This window comes from Abramis brama (genome assembly GCF_963993115.1).
Source record: "Abramis brama genome assembly, chromosome: 7".
Lineage (NCBI taxonomy): Eukaryota > Metazoa > Chordata > Actinopteri > Cypriniformes > Leuciscidae > Abramis > Abramis brama.
This window is the reverse complement of record NC_139969.1, coordinates 1,917,101-1,938,033: the sequence shown is the minus strand read 5'-3', so window position 1 is coordinate 1,938,033 and position 20,933 is coordinate 1,917,101. Positions and strand designations below refer to the sequence as shown.

Here is a 20,933-nt window from a genome sequence, read left to right as displayed (position 1 = left end):
AGATACATAAATGCATTAATAGATAAATGCATAAACCTATAAAGTCATAACTAAATACATAAATGCATTAGATACATTTAATAAATAAATGCATTAAAAAAGCATTAAAAAATACATTTATAAATAAATGAATGCACAAATAAATGCGTAAATACATAAACTCAAATAAAGTCAAACATAAATGCATGAAATAAATGCATAAACAAATAAATGTATAGATAAATGTATTTAGATACATAAATGCATTAATAAACCTATAAAGTCATAACTAAATACATAATGCATTAGATACATTTAATAAATAAATGCATAAAAAAGCATTAAAAATACATTTATAAATAAATGAATGCACAAATAAATGCATAAACTCAAATAAAGTCAAACATAAATGCATTAAATAAATGCATAAATGTATAAATGCATAAATGAACCCTACCACAGAAAAGAGTCTTCAGTTAGAAATGTGTGCAAAACGTATATATATTTTAAGTTAAGTTAATTAGTCAGTGGGTTGGCTGAATGGCTTGTGCACTAATAGATCTTAACGAGCCCTGTAGGCTGATTTGAGGTTTACTGGAAAACCCCATAAGACGAGTATCTTAAGCCTCTTTCACAAAGAGATTGCAGAAAGATGTTCCGGCAGCGTTCGCTCACACTGTCAGATCTCCCCCACGAGCGGTGCATTATCAGGTCAGGTGATGACCTGACTGAAGCTCGATGGGCGAAACTGTGTTTGTGTGCTGCATCTCTATATCTGCCCGCTTCTGTGTAATCTGACGCGTGAGGTGAGCCGTCGACCAAAACCTCAAAGGTTTTTAAAACCACAAATGTCACCGAAATATTTTCGCTGGAACTCGGAGAAAAGGCACACAAAGGCAGGAGAGACACCGAACGGAAGATTTTTAAAGATTGATGGTGCAGAAATTTCCCGAAACCGCCCCCCCCGTCTGCGCCTTAACGCTCGCAAACATCTCTGGAGAGGAGAAGCTTAATTGTGTGCTGATTTGCATAATTGTGCATATTAATGAGGTCTCTGCTTATGAATATGCATTTTTGTTTTGTTGTCTAATTAAAAAGAGGGAAAGGGGGGGTGATCACGACAGAGCCGGCGATGGAGCGGAACAGAAGTACGGCGGACGAGTGAATTACGACTTTAGAGACATTTCCACGATCCTCGGGTGTGGGGGGGTGGGGGTAGGGGGGTCATAGGCTTGTGTCAGCAAATTCAATAAAATGGCAAGGGACAACACAACAGCACACACAGTCGAGTACACACACCACTGACAGAGCAGAACCAGCAAAACAGGAAAGAATTATTCAAGCACTACCGTTGCTTTACTGCAGACGAGCTGCTCCCACACAATGAGGACGGAAAGTTCATTACGATTTAACAATAACGCGACTTCCTGAAGCCGGTGGATCATCATCCTGAGGATCGCAGACGAGACAGCATCCGCAGAATGAGCTCACGGACAAAAAAGTATTGTTAAAAATACTAAACTTTGTAAATAGTATAACATACTACAAATATATATTTTTTAAATGTTATATTATAAAGTATGAAAGATGGGTAATTATTAGGAGATCTGCTGAAGATTAAAATAAGCATGTTATTACATTTTTTTTGTGTTACTGAAGATTAGCTTTAAGTGAACGCTTGATGACGGTTGAGGTAATCAAAATGTAAAAATAGGAAGATTATCAATATTGGCTAATATATATATGAAGAGTTCAGATGCAAAAGCCTCTAAGTGCCATCTGAAATTTTCTTCTTGAATGATCATTTTTATCAAGTTCGTATATTTAAGTTCAGTAGTTTCACTTAAATGACAATTAATAGGTCATTTCCATTGCTATTTAAGTGAAATTACTGAACTTAAATATACGAGCTTGATAAAAATGATCATTCAAGAAGAAAATTTCAGATGGCACTTAGAGGCTTTTGCATCTGAACTCTTCATATATATATATATATATATATATATATATATATATATATGATCCTACATCCTATCCATCCTACACTGACCTATATATGCTACAATAAGTAAATGCATAAATAAACTCAAACAAATGCATAAATTGAAATATGCATGAATGAATGCATAAATAAGTGCATATTTGCATGAATAAATAAATGCATAAATACATAAACAAATGTATAAAACTTATAAATAAATGCATTAATAGATAAATGCATGAATAAATGCGTAAATAGATAAATGCATAAAAATGCATAAATAGATAAATGCATATTCATAAATTAATATTATATATATATATATATATATATATATATATATATATATAAACAGTCATGCATTAATAAATAAATGCATAAATAAATGTATAAAAAAATGCATAAAAAAGATAAATGCATAAATACATAAGTAAATAAACAAATGTATAAATATACTTGTAAATAAAGTCATAACTAAATGCATTAATAGATAAATGTATAGATTAATGCATAAAAAAGATTCATGCATAAATAAATGCATTAAAATGCATAAATAGAAAAATTGCATAAATAAATAGATAAATGTATAAATTAAAAAAATGAATGCACAAATAAATAAATGCGTAAATACAGAAATATACTCAACTAAAGTCATACATAAACACATTAATAAATAAACGCATGAATAAATAGGCAGCTCACTCGCTTCTGGGTGAGAGTAAGCAAGGGGACTTCAGTCAAGTTCAGATTTCAGCCAAAAAGGAAGTCATTTCACTGGAGGAGCTATAAAGTTATTATATTTTAATGAAAAATTATGAGGATTTTTTTAGAATAACGTGAACTGATGAATCATTAACAATGAGACCAAGACAGTGCGTTAATAAAGTTCCAGTAAGTACGGTCAGTTTTGGGTCATGTGGAGCGTTTCAGGTACAGGGGAAGTGAGATTTGTATTTTCAGCTATCCGTGGCGGGTGGGAAAAAGAGACAGAGATGAAAGACAGCTAATACTGTGAAATACTGTGTGAGAAACAACAGGAGGGTGATGACATATCAGCACAGTATGAAAAAAACCCACAAAAATAGAGGTGATCCATATTCATAAGCGCACTGAACATTCACTCCAATTAACAAACTGATTAGTGGGAGGAAAAGTGAGAAATTCATTCAGAAAAAGCCCCTTTCGCTCTCCAGACAGCCATAAAGATCTCTTTACATTAATAGCGAACGGCTGAAGTTATGAGACATTCCCCTCCGCACCTGAATAAACAAAACTTTGCTCTGCAGGCCCAATAAAAAGCGTCTGCTACGTGTTTGAGCGTCTAATGGTTACAGCTGATCCGTTCTGCCTCCTCCGCAGGGGCCAGCGACCTTCCAGATCACAACCACGCTTTATGTACACCACAAACAGGTGAGGAACACGACCTGACGGACGTCTGAACACGTCTCACACTGACAGGGAGGCCAGAGCTATCGAATAAAACAGACCATCGAATGGGAATCGTGTCATGTTGTGTTATATTTGAGCTTTGAGGTTCTTGGACATTCATCAACCAGCTGGGATGCTTTAAAACACTCCTGATGGACCCTGTTAGAGAAAGGAAACTCATCTGCTAAAGGGTTTAAAAGGAGTGTATGTAGTTCTCGAGTAGGAAAAGCAATTCAGTTTCGACTTTAAGGGAATCTTAGTTCTGGACCTCCACAAGATGGATGAAAATGCTGGACAGTGACACGTTTTTCTTTTGTGGCACATAACTGTTGTTTATGTGTCTATGTGGTGTTTTTAATGTGCTTTAAGACAAACCATGTGTAAATTCATAAGTCGACTCCATTGCTGAGTATTTCCTCCTTAAAACTGCAGTGAACCAAAGACAGTCTCAAAAACACGCTTTTGAAATCGCTGGTGTTTCTGACGTCACAAACTACCTTGTAACCAATCAGATCAACGTGTGATCGTCAACCAGTGGATCTCTGAGCTGAGGGAGTGAGTGGAGGCGGGGCTCATTTGCATATTCATAGAGCCGTGCATACTAAATGAAGCACGGGTGTCGAGTTACATTCAAGATATTTTAATGAAGCATGAAGAAAAGGAAAAATCTTTATGTGTGTCATTTTGGTGATCAAAGATTATAAAATAATCTTAATCAATAATAATAATGATCAATAATACAATTATTGACCTCAGGGGGGCTTAAAAAAATTTATTTGGCGCCTATTTATATCCTCAGGGCTCCTTAATTTTTTTGTTTTGTCTGGAGCTCTGACCCTAGAAAAGTAAATTAGTGCATTTTTTTATCATGAAATAAAAGTAGATATTTGACATCGCTAAGAGCAGGTTGTCCGTTTATGAGCGGATGAATCACGCTAGCGAGAGTCATGTCGTGTTGTCCTGAGCTCTACCTGCCCGAACACACGCTAATTACACGGTACACACATGACAGAGTCTCAGGCCTGCGGGGATCGTGAGCGAGTCGTGAGCCAACGGAGTGACTCAGGCCAGATACATTCACACGAAGACACCAGAGCTATAATTATGAGGAGAGAAACGCTGAGCGAGTCACACTTGAGTCATGGGCTACAAGGGTCCCAGACACACAAACACTCAAACATCGTGTTCAACAGGACAGTCTCTCGGCTTGATTTATTACTAGTTCTCACATGTGACTCATAAGCTGATCACAGGTTATTTTGATTTAGCCTGCATATTAAACGCCTCACTAGTGTATAATATCAGTCTTGTTGTTTAGGGATGGGCGCTATATTGAGTATTTATAACATGTGGGATGATTTTAGTGATATAAAATCAATAGCCGTGTTTTCACTGTCACTTTCGGGGCCAACGGCTGATTTAATGTATCAGCTAACATCAGCATTAAAGACCTTTTAAAGGGGTGGTGTAATGCCCTTTTCACAAGATGTAAAATAAGTCTCTGATGTCCCCAGAGTGTGTGTGTGAAGTTTCAGCTCAAAATACCCCACAGATATTTTTATATCGCATGTTAAAATTGTCACTTTTTGAGGGTGAGCAAAAACACACCGTTTTTGTGTCTGTCCCTTTAAATGCAAATGAGCTGCTGCTCCCGGCACAGGGGGCGGAGCTACAAGCACAAGCTACCTCACACACACATGCACTGAACATTTCAAACTTTTAGCCTTTTATGTTCAAACCAGAGTCAGAAAGATGGAGAGACTCGAGAAGAAGTGACAACATGTAGAAGCAACAGGACATTTCTGAATGGTTAGTTGATGAATTTATGTACCTTATGTGTAGTTATGATTAGCATATTCTGTCATGATAATCTATAAATCACGTTCCCGGGGGCGGGGTTTATGTACATTTTAGGGTTGGTGATGTCACTAACCCGGGAGGAAGCTCGTGTAGTCTCTACCAGCCGTTTGTTGTAGTCCTGTGTGTTAGGTTAGTTACACACTAACTAAAGTTAGAAAAGTCAAATCATAATCAACCACCCCTTTAAAAATCATTTTAGCTCAAAACTCACTTTCAGACAGCAGCAAGCGTCTGAAATAACTTCTGTTTGTGATCCGACTCGGGTTCTGATCACCGTATAAGGCAGAAATATTGATATGCGATACAAAAGACTATGCGCACAAACCATTACCATAGTAAACATGGTAAACACGACAACTTGAAGAAATCAGACAAACCATAAAGGCTATCACAATCATGTTTATTTTCTTTATCTGTCACTATGCCTCGTCTCTTTACACCGGACTGTCTGATACATTCATATTGAGTTTGGCATTTGTCATAAAATAAAGCAAGTCTGTTTTTTCAGGAGCTTCCTCTGTTTCTCTGAGTCAAAACACAACCGTACTGGGACTGTGCTAAAGCTCCTCATGTCGTATCTTGGGTGGAAAATGTGTAGAAATGATCGTTCTTTCTAAATGTGATGTAAACACACTGTCCCGTGACTACAAATAAACAGAAACAGAAGCGACTGATTAAGCCCTCTTTGTGAAATAACAGTTAAATACCACTTTATTTGATCGAAACAACCATACGGAAAATATATTTGAGTGTGACTGAAGTAATGTTATAGCATTACTTGCTGAAGTAAGCTGGATCAATATCAGAATATCATAGTAATAAAAGCCGGATGACTTGTTTTGCTAAATGGCATGTAATTGATTTTAAATCATTGCATGGTGGAGAAAATGCTGAATAACTGTTACCACAAATAAAGCTATTTCTGATTATGCTGTTCGACACTTAATACTTGGTACAAACATGTTACTCGTGATAAATCAAGAAAACAAGAGATTCAAACAATTAGACTAACTGTGTTAAGCTGTATAACCATGATATTCTGTATATATTGGTGTTGGGCGATAACCCAGTGTTGGGCGATAACCCTAACCCAGCCTGTGAGATCGGCGATACACGATATTATCGTGAGGGGGCGGGGCTTACTTATTTGATTATTAACTTGCTTATTTACTCGTTAATTTGCTTGTTTTATTAGTTCGTTTTATATATGAGAATTGTTTTCTATTTTGCTAGCAAAGGTGGAGTGTTTATTAATAGGCTAAATCAGGTTATTTCCCGGTATAGTGAGGTAAAGATCCTATAATCATTCTTGTATCTGACTCGGAGTATTTCAACATGTCAGCGGGAAATTTACGGACACACATTATCCTCTCATGCCGTTATGCAGCATTTTGAGTGTACTTCTGCACGAGATGGGAACACGTTTTAATAATTTCTTAGGTCAAGAAAGAGTCGGAGTTTGTGATACATGTCCTCCTACCAGTGCTCTCTCTGTCTGTATGCACTTCACATATCGCACTTCAATAACGCAGGTTAATGTGTTTTAAATGCCGGGAGAAATCAAAGGCAAAAATCTAAAAGTCAATCGGTTTATACTTAAACTTGTGACTTGACTCCGATAAAGGAAAACGGGTTAATGTGTTTACATGACATGCATTGTCAGTTTATTCAGCATAATCGAGTTAATAACGTGCATGTAAACGCGCTCATTCCCTGAAAGTGAAAGCAGAAACGGACTGAGCTTTCGCTGCATTAACGGCGCGTTCTCTCAGAGACGACGGTGGATATAACGGTATAGCAACTATCAGTTTACTGGCTTAATATTTCTCTTGTGGACTTACATTATAGACAGTAAAACAATTAGAAGAATATTACTTGTTAAACAAGTGTTTGAAGTTGCTTTTGATTTTCACAGATGGCAGAGTTGTGCTGCGTTCGTGAACTAAAGTCTGTTATTAGGCCTGTATAATTTTAGTGATATTATTATCATTAATATTTTGTAATTGTATTGTTTTTAGTGTTATTAGTGTCATTAAATGTTTTGTTAATGTGGTATGGAAACAAAATACTGACGAACAACGATGCCGTCTTCATCTAGGCTCTAAGAATGATGCGTCTGTTAAAACAAGCACTCTTGACCATTTGTGACTGGATCTCATACGCGCGTCGGTGATGTAGCAAGTTATGTGGTGATGTCGTTATGAATTTAGGCAAGGCAAATTAATTGTAGTTCCTAATTAATTTAATAACAATACTAGCTTCATAATAATAATAATAATTTTATACATTAATGGGAAAACGAGCTAATTATCGAATTGATATCGTCAAAGGCATCTGCCAGCAGCGATATCTCTGACTATCGTCGATACACGATACTATCGTCTATTGGCACAACCCTAGTATATATAATATATATTCTGTTGATAAAGCTCTAAACAGTTGTTCGCCTGTCTAATAATAAAAAAAATAAAAATAAAAAGAGTAAAACCATAAATCAAGGGTAACGCGAATATGACGTCACGGACAGTTAAAATTGTGTATTTATCTGGATTTTAACATTTTTTTAAACATTTGGCAAGTCCACAACATATACGACACTATTCTAGAGGTTTTTGGATATTTTAATCGAAAAATCTTACATATTGTGCCTTTAATTTGACATGTTACATCTTAGTGCTCGTATAGACTTTTACAGTGTATTTCTTGCATAAATTTTTTTTTAACTTAGTACTGCAATAATGACGGATCAAAAGAAAGTTATTTAAAAGCAAATTCATTAAGTGAATGATGTTGTCAAAAGCTCTACTAATAGCTATGGCAAGATGACGATTTTTCTTTCCTATTCATGAAAACTTTGCATTTCTCTGTGTTTCCAACACGAGTTCTGCTGTTATAAATATCTGTCTTATTCTCAGTTTCAGGTAGTCAGTAAGTGAAACTCTGTGGCCGGTGACAGACTCAAATCTTCACACAAACACCCTCCTCAAACTTCACAACGAGTCAAACACTAAAATCCTAATCGTGTCAATTCACAAGGATTTTCACTCAATTGGCAACAAAATGGGAAATAATAATCAAGTATTAAATTACAAAGCGTAGAAGTTGGGCAGGACGAGGCTATTCAAACACAAAAGTTCAAAAAGAAAGCATGTGGTTTTACTCTGTGTTGATCAAACGACGAGCAGATTCTTCAGCCATAACACTCATATTCTCTCAATCAGCGCCATGCTGAAACTATACACTCTTCCACATGCCATCTATTGACTTGTGAATAACTTTTTGTCCTTTGCGTGGAGGATTTGGACAATGACACCAACCGTCTGCCGTAGAGGAGACCATCATCACCTGACCAGATCTCATTTCACACAGATCGCCGCTCACGCCAGATTAATGGAGTAATTCACACACAAAGAAATAAAAATGCAAGTTCTGTCATCATTTACTCAATTCAAACCTTTACAACTTTCTTCAGCGAAACACAAAAGATGATATTCTGAAAAACACTAAGTTGGACACCATTGACTTTCATTGACAATAATAGGGCCCTTTAAAATCAGTTTTATTATTTTCCCAAATTCTGTTTTTTTCCCCCATTTTAAATATTACATTACATTTTAGTATCAAAAGCATGTCTAATTAATTTAAATAATTAAACGTATACAATTTAAATGTCATTTCTTAATTTTTTTTCTCCCCCAAATTCTATTTTTCCATATTTACATTTTTTTGGAAATTTTTATTAAACCATTAAAACGAAAATGGCTCAATTAAATTAAATTAATAAATCAAAAAGTATGTCTAATTAATTCATAACATTTAAACAACTCTTTTTTAAAAAAATAATATTTATTTAAATAATAAATTATTTTAAAATAATATTTAATTTTTAGTTTTTTCAGCAATTATGTTAACTTTTACTTTTTCTAGATTTTTTAATTTAATACAAATTTCTTATCATGGTGGAAATCAAATTAAGACATAAAACAAACGTAATTAAACGAAAATGTCCTTTCATTTTTGGGCTTTTTTTTACTGTTAAAATTAAAACAATGAGGAAAAATTGTCTGACATTCTTTAAAAAATTAAATTAATAATTTTACTGTTATGATTACATTGAGAAATACATTCTGCTGTAATTTCTTCAAGTTAAACCAAACTTTTATTTTGGCGGGCTGTCGTGAAGAGCTGTGTGTATCTCTAATGAAATAGTAAAATTATTTATTCATCCAGAATTTGCCGAAATGCAATAGTATATAGTGTCACGGTCCAATGCGTCCGTTTTAGATTAATGCTAAATTACAAAAAAATACATTAAAAACACTAAAACACTGCAAAAAGAAATTGGATTTCAGGAGATTCACTCATAAACAAAGACTTCTGAATCTGAACCTCACTAGCGAACGGAGACTGGATTTGGGGGAGATGGTGCATCGGGGGTGGGTGGGGGGGGGGTGTTTTGCCTGTTGTTTTAATGTTTGTTGACATTGTTCGCAGGGGTTGAGAGGACGACTCATTTCCCATCATCCTTTCCTCCCCCATGATGGAGGGGCGACAGCTGAGAACATGAAACGGCGAGAGCAAGACAGATCTGAATGACGAGGTTCAGACAGGCTTCGCAAACACTGGGATTATAACGACAACAACACGTGTGCGGAAACACTCGCCGATTTCTGCACAACCGGAGCATCAAATTTCCACCAAATGCCTGTTCATTTGCTACCATGTTAAAGTCCATTTTGTGAATCTTCCCAAAAATGTGAAAGTCGACTACAGATTATATCAGTTCCCCGCCATCCTGAATCAGTCATGGTATAACAGAGTAAATAATTTTAAAGTGCCTACCGAACTGACTGCTGGGTAAAGGGCCTCGGCTCTTCCCGTTTGGCATCTGATGAGGGAACATCTACCGAAGAGAGAAAATATCATTTCAAAACACACACCACAGCTTCAAAAAAACATCATATCATGTACAAAGCATCAGTAATAGTTGACAAATAACTTTATTTCTAGGTTTTAGGTTTGAAATTAAGTATAAAATCACCTTTTGCCATTTAAGTAAACTAAAACACACGATATAGTAACAGCTCTGATGTAAAACCATTTACACACACAATCAAATCTGCTACACTGTAAAAAATAAAATAAAATTCAAAATTGTAAATATAACTGGAGTACGTTTTACTTTCAGTCTTTGTACTTCAAAAATTCATGTTTAATTCAATGTGTTACTTTTCAATTGTTTGTAATTATGAAATGAACAATTTATGAAAGGAAATGGTTTCAAAACAAATCCTACACCAAATATTTATATTTTTAGTCTATGACATTTTATGAATTTGTTTAATAAAAAGTTGAAAAGCGAAAAGTTACGGAAAGATATATATATATATATATATATATATATATACACACACATATATCACACTTATATATCTTACATCACCTTTTGCAGTGTATAGAAGTACATATGCATGTTTGGCCATTAGTAGTCAAAATACAGCACAGTCTCTTGTACATTTACTGCTTAAAGTGCCCCTATTATGCTATTTTAAGGTGTTTTAAGGTTTGATTGTGTTTTGGAGTCTTCAACAACAGGTTTACATGCATCCAAGGTAAAAAAAACACTTTAATTTTCTTCATAATCTCCACTGCAGCATCAGCTCTTTTCTCTCAGCGTCTGAAACGGTTCGTTTGAAGATCCAGTCTCTCTAAACCCCGCCTCGCTGAGAGCTGCTCTGCTCTGATTGGTCAGAAGGCCCAGTCTGCTGTGATTGGTCAACCACTTACACTTGATTCACAGCGATACAAACGATGGCGTCGTTTTTTCCGTATCAATTCCACATTCTTTTGAAGTGCAGAAAAGTGGATTTGCAGCGCTAAAAATAGCGTCGACTACACAAACCAAACTCTTGCAGTCTCAGCTACAACTACAGTGTTTGAGGGCGGAGCAAAGGAGACGCTGTTCGCCGGCAGCCAATGAAGACCACAGGATGGCATTATGCAGATTTGTTACATTGTTACATTAGTTTGTAACAGTACGTGAGACTGGAGCTGCAATGCGAATGGCTCATTTCAGCAGTTCAGAGTCTGTTCTCTTCAGGAGATCACTTCATTTGTCATGCATTGTGACTTTTAAAACTTTCCATTCACAATCAGCTCTATTACACACTGCATGAAAGGTAATATTTGAGAAAGCAAGGGATTTTTAATGCCATCATTATCAGCCTGATAATCATTGGCCGATATATTAAAGCCGATAAATAATGTATTATTTCCTCCAGCTGAGACGCTTCAGATGTTCACGGTTCAACATGATGGTTTTGAAGTGCTTGAAATATGATTGGAATCACTTCAAAAAAGGAAAATACAGTAAAGTGCAACATGTGCAGCGCAAGTCTGTCATATCGGCTACATAACATTATAATGAGAACATCATAATTGTGTGTTTGGGACGTGGCTTTTAATGGTAAGACTTGTTTTTGTAATCAGGCTCTCAAAAAATACAAATTTGAATTCAGATTTATCGGCCAATATATCGGTTATCGGCTTTCAAATATAAATAGTTATCGGTTTGGCCAAATTTTTCATATCGGTGCATCCCTTGAAAAAGCATAATAGGGCACTTTAATCACTCCGCTTGACATTTGATGTTGACTCCCCAATATTAATGTGTATTATTAAAAGCAGAACAGTCAATCAACTTACAATACTGAAATCCAACAGGTCGTTCAGCTCCAAGTCGGTTCCCACCGTAGCCATCCTGATCCTGTGTGTTCTTGATCTGCTTCTCTTGCTCGACGACTCTCTCTCGGCTCAAACAGGTTTATGATCCTGCCAGGGAAGGAGATGCGTAATGAACAAGTGTGCTTTATGAAGCTCAGGTTAAATGTATCTGGGCCTAGTAATCAAATCTGACATGCATCACGCGTACGATCCAAAATAATCCGGTTGCGGCTTCCATCCGAAGAGCTACACAACATTAGAGATGTGGTTTAATGTAGTGTTTTCCCAGAATGCACCACATGAGCTCAGTTAACCACCAAGAGAGACCACCAGCGAGTCTCCAACACCCACCCACAGTTACACACACCTAAAGTACGGGAACTAAGTTAGTTTGCACAAACAACTATGATTCCTGGAATGAAACACTGCATGTGAAACATTTCCATAGCATGAAATATGGACGTTTTATTTTTATGTACAATGCATATATTTTGCTTTTCATACAAAACTGCAAACTAATTTTGGCGGCTTTCAGAAGACAAATGTCACATCAACTTCGCCAGTTAAAAAAAGGAAGTGCTGTGATTTTACACTTTTTTCTTAATTCATGAACCAACTCATTAAACATCAGCACTGCATCACACAGACACAAGGAAAGTGAGAAGCTTCATCCAAAAATACTTTCATCATCATCACTGCGCCAATAACACCTTCACTGGAATCATAATCAGCACCTCCACTGATGATCAACAGGTAGAGGACTGTGAAACATCATCGCAACACACTGCAACGACTTACTTTTTCATATGGGATGCACAGTTTGTGTTTATTAAAGGAATATCAGAAAGTGCATTATGTAGTATGATTAAACTGCAATTTTAGGACATGCACAAACATTTATGAGTCTCTTCTGCTCATCAAAGTGGCATTTATTTGATGAAAAATACAGTAAAAATTTTGAAATATTTTTACGATTTAAAACAGCTGTTTTCTGTGTGAATACACTGTAAAATGTAATTTATTTCTGAGGTTCAAAGCTGGATTTCCAGCATCATTTTCAGTCACGTGATCCTTCAGATATCACTATAATATGCTGATTTGCTGCTAATGAAATATTTCTGATCGGTTTTAAACGGTTAATATTTTTGTGAAAAATCGACATTTCACTTCCAAGATTCATTGATTAACAGAAAGTTCAAAAGAACGGCATTTATTGGAAATGTTTTTACTGTCATTTCTGATCCAATTTAACGTGTCCTTGCTGAATAAAAATATTAATTCCTTTTAAAGAGCCTGAACTTTTGAACAGTAGTGAATGCCATGGAAATACCAGAGTTTTCAGGGCAAATAACATTGCAAAAACCTGTTGTATATATATATTTTTAATGCAACGTAAACCATAGTACATTACTATTGATATCATACTTGGCTAGCATCATGTTTTTGGGCATGTTGCATGTGTGCATGGACTTATTGACATGTATGTTACATGGCACTAGCGTTAGGATCATATTTAAGCACTATGGAGTGTTGTTTAGGTCATATGTGGTGATAATGGCATGTTAATATCATTATACATATTTAAAGAACCTTAGAAGTAAACAACAAAATTAACATTCAGCAGAACTAAAAAAAAATATATATATATATATAAATATATATATATGTGTGAAAGCACAACTGTATTGCTTTAGGGCAAAGCTTTAATCTTCTACAACACGTGCAACCGCAGTTTTATACATACAACATCAAAAAGATAAAATATAATCCATAAGTCTCAAAACCAGAATGATCAGCAACAGGCCGAATCACATGAAGGCTTTTCAGGCCACGTTCACCCTAAATGGTGAACAAGACACCCCCCCCCCCTTCCCCAACCTCTCCAACACAAAGAAACACACGGTCCTCGACACAAAGTTTGAAAACTACACAAGAACAAGTACAAACACTCTTTATGGGAGAAGAGAGCAGATAAAAGCATGTAAACACCTATATGGATATTCTACACAGGAAAAGGTGGGAAAGCTATTCCCAGAAATGCAATAAGGAAAAGTTGTTTCCCAAGAAAAGTCAAATAAACAGACCAGGACACAAGACGAACTGCAAATAAGAAGAAACTCAATACACAACAAATCAAGTTAAATGTAAATACGTCAAATTAACTTCACAGATGACTTTATTTAACCCCAGTGCAAACTTTCATCTGTTATAACCATCAAAAATACCCAAAATGCAGCATATATACAAGTGAAACAGGCAGAAGATTCACTATAAAGTTGTAAACACACATTTACCATGGTAAAAAGGAGCTATAAATGGTGTTTTAAACTTGACATTGTTGGCAGTATTGAACAAAGAAGCCGTTTCCTCTGGACTCGAACCCCACACACACACACACACACACACATACACACACCAAAGCTCTTAGACAAAACACTTCACACACATTCACTATGCAACAAAAGTTCGATAATTACAACAGGCGCGTAAAAGTCAAAATGGTGCACATTTACGCGTATAAAACATGATAAACGTGGCACATATTTACCGTTTCTCCCGTCACGCGCGCGGCATCCAGCGGGAGAGAAACGCGCTTCAGCCTGAGAGGAAAAACAGAAAAGTTGGGGGACAAAATTTCCCCCCTCCGTGTCTCAGGTCCCGCAAAAACACGGTGCAAAACGGGTCGTATTTCCCGGGAAACGCGAACAATCCGCGTCAAGAGTTGTTACAATGTAACTGTGCTCAAATACAACTCTGACTAAAGTTCTATTCTAATTCTTTTGAGCGCTACAAATGTAACATCTCATCTTCCGAGGAGACATTTTAGCACCGTCCACATTGTCAGCCCCAATAGTGTATCCCTCCGCGCTGAGGGGAGACGTTATAGCGGTGTCCGATTTCAAACGCCCAGAAAACTAGGACTGTGTAGATTACGCGATTACTTTGATATTTACTATACACGCAGCACAATTAAAATACTTAATACAACGGAGAACAGTATATCTAACTTTATCGCAATATGAGCAGGATTTTGCTGTAAATTGTGCCGTACTAGACTAACGCGCGGAATGAGACGACGCACTGTTGAAGACAGACGGACTGAGAAACAGTGCGAGATGGAACGATAGACCCACCGAACTGACCAATAGGGAGCCAGGAAAGCTTGATTGACACATCCAATGGCCAATAAAAGCACTTTTAACACTAAAGCCAAACCTCTCTTCCCTGCACACCCTACCAAGGTTTTAAAAGAATGGCAACAGGAAGCCATGGAATACTGTGTGTTTTTTTTTTTTTTGTTTAACAAAAAACGTATGCTGCTAATTCAGTCGTAGAAACGAGATCGCAGATGCTTAGTTAGTTTCGAAATTCGTTCGAAACAAAGCTAAATATTATATAACGATAGCAGGCATGTTTAAGATAAAACACGCTATAGTACTAATAAAAGTACCATGGTATTACTAAGGTGTAGATATTGCAATACCGTGATATTCTTTGGAATATCATGTAAATAATTCAATATGGTAATCATTCAAAACTATGTTATGATACGTGAAAATATAATCATCTGATATGATCTCTGGTCCCGTCACAGTACAGTATAGTGAGACAGACAGTAAACACACAAATTTATGAGTTTAACTCCATTTATAGACCCATATTCCCCTCATTAGGACTATATTCAGAATAAAACATTTCTAATTAGTCATACTGACAAAAAGTAGGATTACTATGCCTCTTTTTTTTTTTTTTGCATTGTTTGTATTCTTTGGGGCACTACGGATCTTATTTGAGATCTAACATATGACATATTGATATGCAAAAGCAATAAACTTGTTTCTTTTATCACCTTGAGTTTGTAAAAACAGCATGCAGGTGTTAGCACTTCCTAAATCCATCTTAGATGTGCAGAGCAAACACCTCGGATAATCTAAAACTGAATGAGCCATGATCAGAATGGGAGCGAAGCAAATGGCTTCTGACTGGAGGTGTGAGAAGGGCTTTCAGGGCCACTAAAGCAGAGGAAGAGACAACATTTGGTGTTGTGGTGGGAAAACAGAAGCTCTGCCCCCGTGTGCATCTCAGCCCTTTAACTGGTGTTTTTCTTTTGAGGTCAGTGTGGTACAGAAACCACACCAGAGGAGAGATTAATATGAGCAAACAGCGACCTGATGATTCATATGTGTAATATATATCTGTCCTCAGGTGTTGACATTGAAACTATGGCATTTTCTAATGAAAATCAGTCCAGGCAAACCCTGACATTAAAGTCTAAACATGAAATCCAAATTGACCCTATTTGCTTTCTTGATTAATGTTCCCCTGGTGTTATTGTGAAGGATTCAGCAGTGCAAATAATATATCAAATATCATTTTACATACCTGTGTTTTATAGTTTTCAAGAAATAGCAATAACAGAAATAAAGCCGTTTAAACGAACCGAATTAAAAATAAAGTAAATGTGAAATAGATGTCAATTAGGAAATACTCGTACACTGTAAACAATTATATGATCGATAAGTTATGAAAACATTTTTACATTGCTTTAACTCATCAGGATAAGTTAAAATAAGTGATACAAGATTCAACTCGGTTTAATTTAAGTTGAAATGACTTAAACATCCAAGTTTATTGTACTTAAATTCCCCCTGTAGTTAATCATTTTATCCCATAAAACTGACACCAAAATGACATATTTAAACATTTTTTCCTTGAAAAAAAAATGAGTCATGCTTTAAAATAGCTGGATTGTAACTCGACACCCTTGTCTCATAAGTATACATGGATTCATGAATATGCTAATTAGCCCCGCCTCCACTCGCTGCACAATGGTTTTTCTCTTTACAACGTCGGACACATAACGGTAATTAATATCATTAGCCTTTTGCTTGACTATGTTATCAAACAGCTAATAATGTGTTGCTAATGTTACACAAACCATGTAGTTGAAAAAACCATGAAAGGCATCCAGTTCATCATAACATCGTAATATACATCATACACCTGCTATATTGCTAAATCTACACGATTTTTCATATCAACAGAAAAATATAACCTGCTTCTCTTGAGACTCCACTGCTAGTTCGCTGTTAATGATATGCTAAAGCCCGTCGGCACGTTGATCTGATTGGTTACAAGGTAGTTTGTGACGTCAGAAACACCAGCGATTTCAAAGCGTGTTTTTGAGACTGTCTTTGGTTCACTGCAGTTTTAAGGAGAAAATACTCAGCAATGCTGTCGACTTATGAATTTACACATGCTTTGTCTTAAAGCATATTAAAAACACCACATAGACACATAAACAACATTAAAAGCGTGATTTTCACCACAGGTGGATTAAAAAAATTTAAGGCAGCAACTTTTTAACAGTGTATAAATGAATTTTTTAACTAAAAAATCATCATATATATACTAAACCCCCAAAAAATATGATCATTAAGTCATGACAACACGTTTTTACATTGCTTTAACTCATCAAAATGAGTTAAGTAATATTCAACTTTTTTTGTAAGCTACACAAGATTCAACTCATTTTTTAAAAGTCAGTTTAAAGTCTCCCTGTAATCAATCATTTTATCCCTTAAAACTCATCTTTGATCACCAAAATGACATATTTAAGCGTTTTTTCCTTGAAAACAATGTCTTCATGCCTTAAAATAGCTTGAATGTAACTCGACACCCTTGCCTCATTTAGTATTCGCGGTTCTATGAATATGCAAATGAGCCCCGCCTCCACTCACAGCAGCTCAAAAATCCACTCGTTATATATGCATGAAGACAAAAATGATGCAGTATATGTACAGACAGATATATACGATAATACAAAATGTCATAACTTTCCTTTTCATCTGACGTCAATCTCGGCCAAAACCTACAGAAATAGTTATTTATAGGCACATTTTACAATGCAATCAAGTTTCTTTCTCGTTGAATATCCTGATTCTCTCATAAATGCGTCATATTATGGAAGCAAGCTTGCGAATGCTTGACATCACCGGATAACGTTACAAATCTGTGAAAATTACATTATGGTTTAAAATGAACTCATCGAGCCCAAATATTCAGGTCATAAATATCTCTCTCCCCTTTATAAAGTTCAGGATAACACAGTAAATGAAGCATGTCTGTTCTGATTATAGAGGTTTAGTGTTGTATTTATGAAAGGACCAGACGAGACCAGCAACATCATGTCAGTGAAACACTAATCCACTGGAAACACAAACACGGACGGGTAAAGGGAGCATGTCAATCAGTTTAACCCCACAATGAATAGAGCCGTGTGTGAGAATCTAACCCCTGTGTGGGGGTGCACTAACTTTTTCATCATGCTGTCTTCTTCACCAGCGACCAGACAATCCACAGTCCTTTGTTTCAGAGATTCAGTAGCTAAAACAATAAAATAAAATAATTCTGAATAATAATTACAAATCGAGCCTTTCACATTTACGGGTTTCTCAGAAGTCGTCATGGTTGGGTAAACTTCTATAGCTGTGAATTAGAGACTACATAAAAAAAAATTGTGTGTGTGTGTGTGTGTTCCCATTTGCTCAAATAGCAAAAGAAAAACTCCATAATAGTGTTTTCACAACTTTCAAAAAAGAGGGGAAAAAATAGAGAGATTGATAACGGCAGCGTTAACTAGTTTTTTTTGTAATTTCATACAAAGGTAATATAATACTATGTATAGTGTTATGAATGTACATTAAAAAAAATGAAAATATAAAAAACTTTGCAGGATTTACGATTGCTGATGACTATTAAAATGCGTCGTCACAGTCTGTGTAAAGGGTCCATTGAACATAACTATTTTTATTTATTTACTAATTTATTTTTTATTTATAGAATTATACCATGCTAAAATTATATACCTAATTATTATTAAAATTATTAAAATAAATTTCTCATCATTTCTAAAGAAAATGTGAGTGCTTTTTTGCCCTTGCAAAAGTTGCTATCAGTGTTATTTTAGATACTATTATGGTTTTTATTAAAATTTTAATGAGTTTTTCTGTTAATAATTTTCCCGCTTTCATTTTAATTTTAGTTAAAGTTTTTTTAAATTTTGTTGTGTTTTTGTCATTTTCATTTTTTGTGTCTTTTATTAGTGCTGTCAAATCGATTAATCACGATTAACCGCATCCAACATAAAAGTTTATATGTATATATATATATATATATATATATATATATATATACTCATCAACACACACACACACACACACACACACACACACATATATATATATATTCACATACATGAGTGCTGTCAAATCGATTAATCATGATTAATTGTATCTAACATAAAAGTTAGTGTTTGTGTACACACATACATATACAGTACAGTATATTTATATTAAATAAACAAACTTTTATGTTAGATGTGATTAATCGATTTGACAGCACTCCTCTATATAGTTCTCATTAATGTTTTTTTCAGTTTCAGTTATAGGCTAGTTATTTAGTGCATCAAGCTAAACTAAAAGAAAATGAGAAATATTGCATTGTCAGCTATTGTTGAAAAAAAAATAAGTTTAAGTTTTATCTATTTTATTTGTGTAACTATAATAGCACTGCAACAACAAATAGTTGTTGTTGTTTTGGGGGGAATATACAGTATGTTTCACATTTCACATCTGACACACTGATAGCAAAGCTAAATGATGTGCTGGCCAGAGCAAACACTCTTCACGAATAACATCGCTGCTTTTGCACGGCTTGATCTCGAGCTCAGTGAGGATGGGTGTTGATGTTTACACTCACACTCACTCACACACACACACACACACACTCACTCACCTGACTCGCTGCTCTATTGAGTCGATGGGCCCGTGAATGTGCAGGCCTGAATGCAGGGCCAGCTGTGTCTGGCATCGAGTGCATTCATCTCAGGGTTTGGAGAGCATCGAGCAGGATTAACTAACTGAAAGCATCCGCCAAAACCAACGAAACCATGGCAACCGGAACCTCGCACAACCGACACATTCGAGACAAGAGATACGCTGAACGCTAGAACAGATAAGAGTCAAAACACACATGATGATGATGATGACGAGAAAGTAGTATGATATTTTGAGACGGACCGTGGCAATATGTTAACAGCTTGTACGTAACGAAACTTAACATTCCCCGACTTCATGAAAGCCGCTAGACTGAGTTTTATGAGAAGGACTCGGGGCGTTTTTGCCGGGAAAATCAAAAGGATGTGATTGACGGTTACGTGTGCTCATGAAAACCTCGCTTCCGTTCTTCTGACACATGAATGAAACTAATGCTTATACGTTCAGGTTAATGCCGAAAGAGCTATTCTGTAATGTCAATGTGTCATGCAATTTATATAGTCTGTCTACTTACAGTCAAACCACTTGAAGGCAAGCCTGCAACCTTAGCCCAAAAAAGCGTGTTTTGAATGGATGTCAGTGGAGGAGAGGCTTCACTACGCTGAAACCCCGATATTGTGAGGAAATATCTTATTTAATTAATTGACAGTCCTTCGGCTAATCTTCAATATGTTTGCTTTTACATATTGTAGCTGATGATTTTGGGCTGTCCCAGACGAAAGATGACCAATCGTGCCGATTTCTTACAGTCTATGTTTAAAGACGGTCTCGCGACCAAAGCTATCTCACGGTGTGTTTGCTGATACGATTGACTAGCCAATAAAAATGCAACAGAAAACTCTCCTTGGGAACGTCATTGAGAAGGTCCTCGATACTGATTACGCTAACAAGTGAAAATCACAGGTCCATATAAGCAAACAGCATTCAGACATGTTTTACAAATGACTAATAATACAGGCACAAGAACCATTTTTTTCTGGAAGAAAATTGGGTTACACTTCATTATCGATAGTCCACTTTAGACATTCTACTAACTATAAGTAACTTTGCAACTACATGTCAACTAGTCATTAGAGTATTAATAGACTGTCTGCTTAATATACTTTATTTTGATGCTCCCAACA

General features: G+C 35.9%; 1 protein-coding gene and 1 long non-coding RNA gene across 7 annotated transcripts in view; one reads left to right on the top strand and one right to left on the bottom strand.

The window, feature by feature from the left end:
- tcf3a (transcription factor 3a) overlaps window positions 1-15,072 on the bottom strand; it is a 48,599-nt gene extending 33,527 nt beyond the window's left edge. For 5 of the 6 annotated variants that reach the window (XR_014607341.1, XM_084121023.1, XM_084121025.1 and 2 more), the window contains exons 1-3: window positions 14,520-14,831; window positions 11,954-12,079; window positions 10,091-10,151 (exon numbers count right to left, since the gene is read on the bottom strand). Coding sequence is in view for 5 of the 6 variants with exons in the window: in XM_084121023.1 (XP_083977149.1) it covers window positions 10,091-10,151; window positions 11,954-12,007 (115 nt within the window). In the remaining variant the exon portion in view is untranslated. Of the gene's footprint in view, window positions 1-10,090; window positions 10,152-11,953; window positions 12,080-14,519 lie in introns of all 6 variants that reach the window. The other variant, XM_084121024.1, reaches the window with a different exon arrangement.
- Window positions 1,352-9,834, top strand: LOC311087659. Its single transcript, XR_014607343.1, has 3 exons — window positions 1,352-1,480; window positions 3,320-3,370; window positions 9,743-9,834. It is a non-coding gene; the product is annotated as an uncharacterized lncRNA (long non-coding RNA).
- Window positions 15,073-20,933: the final 5,861 nt, after the last annotated feature.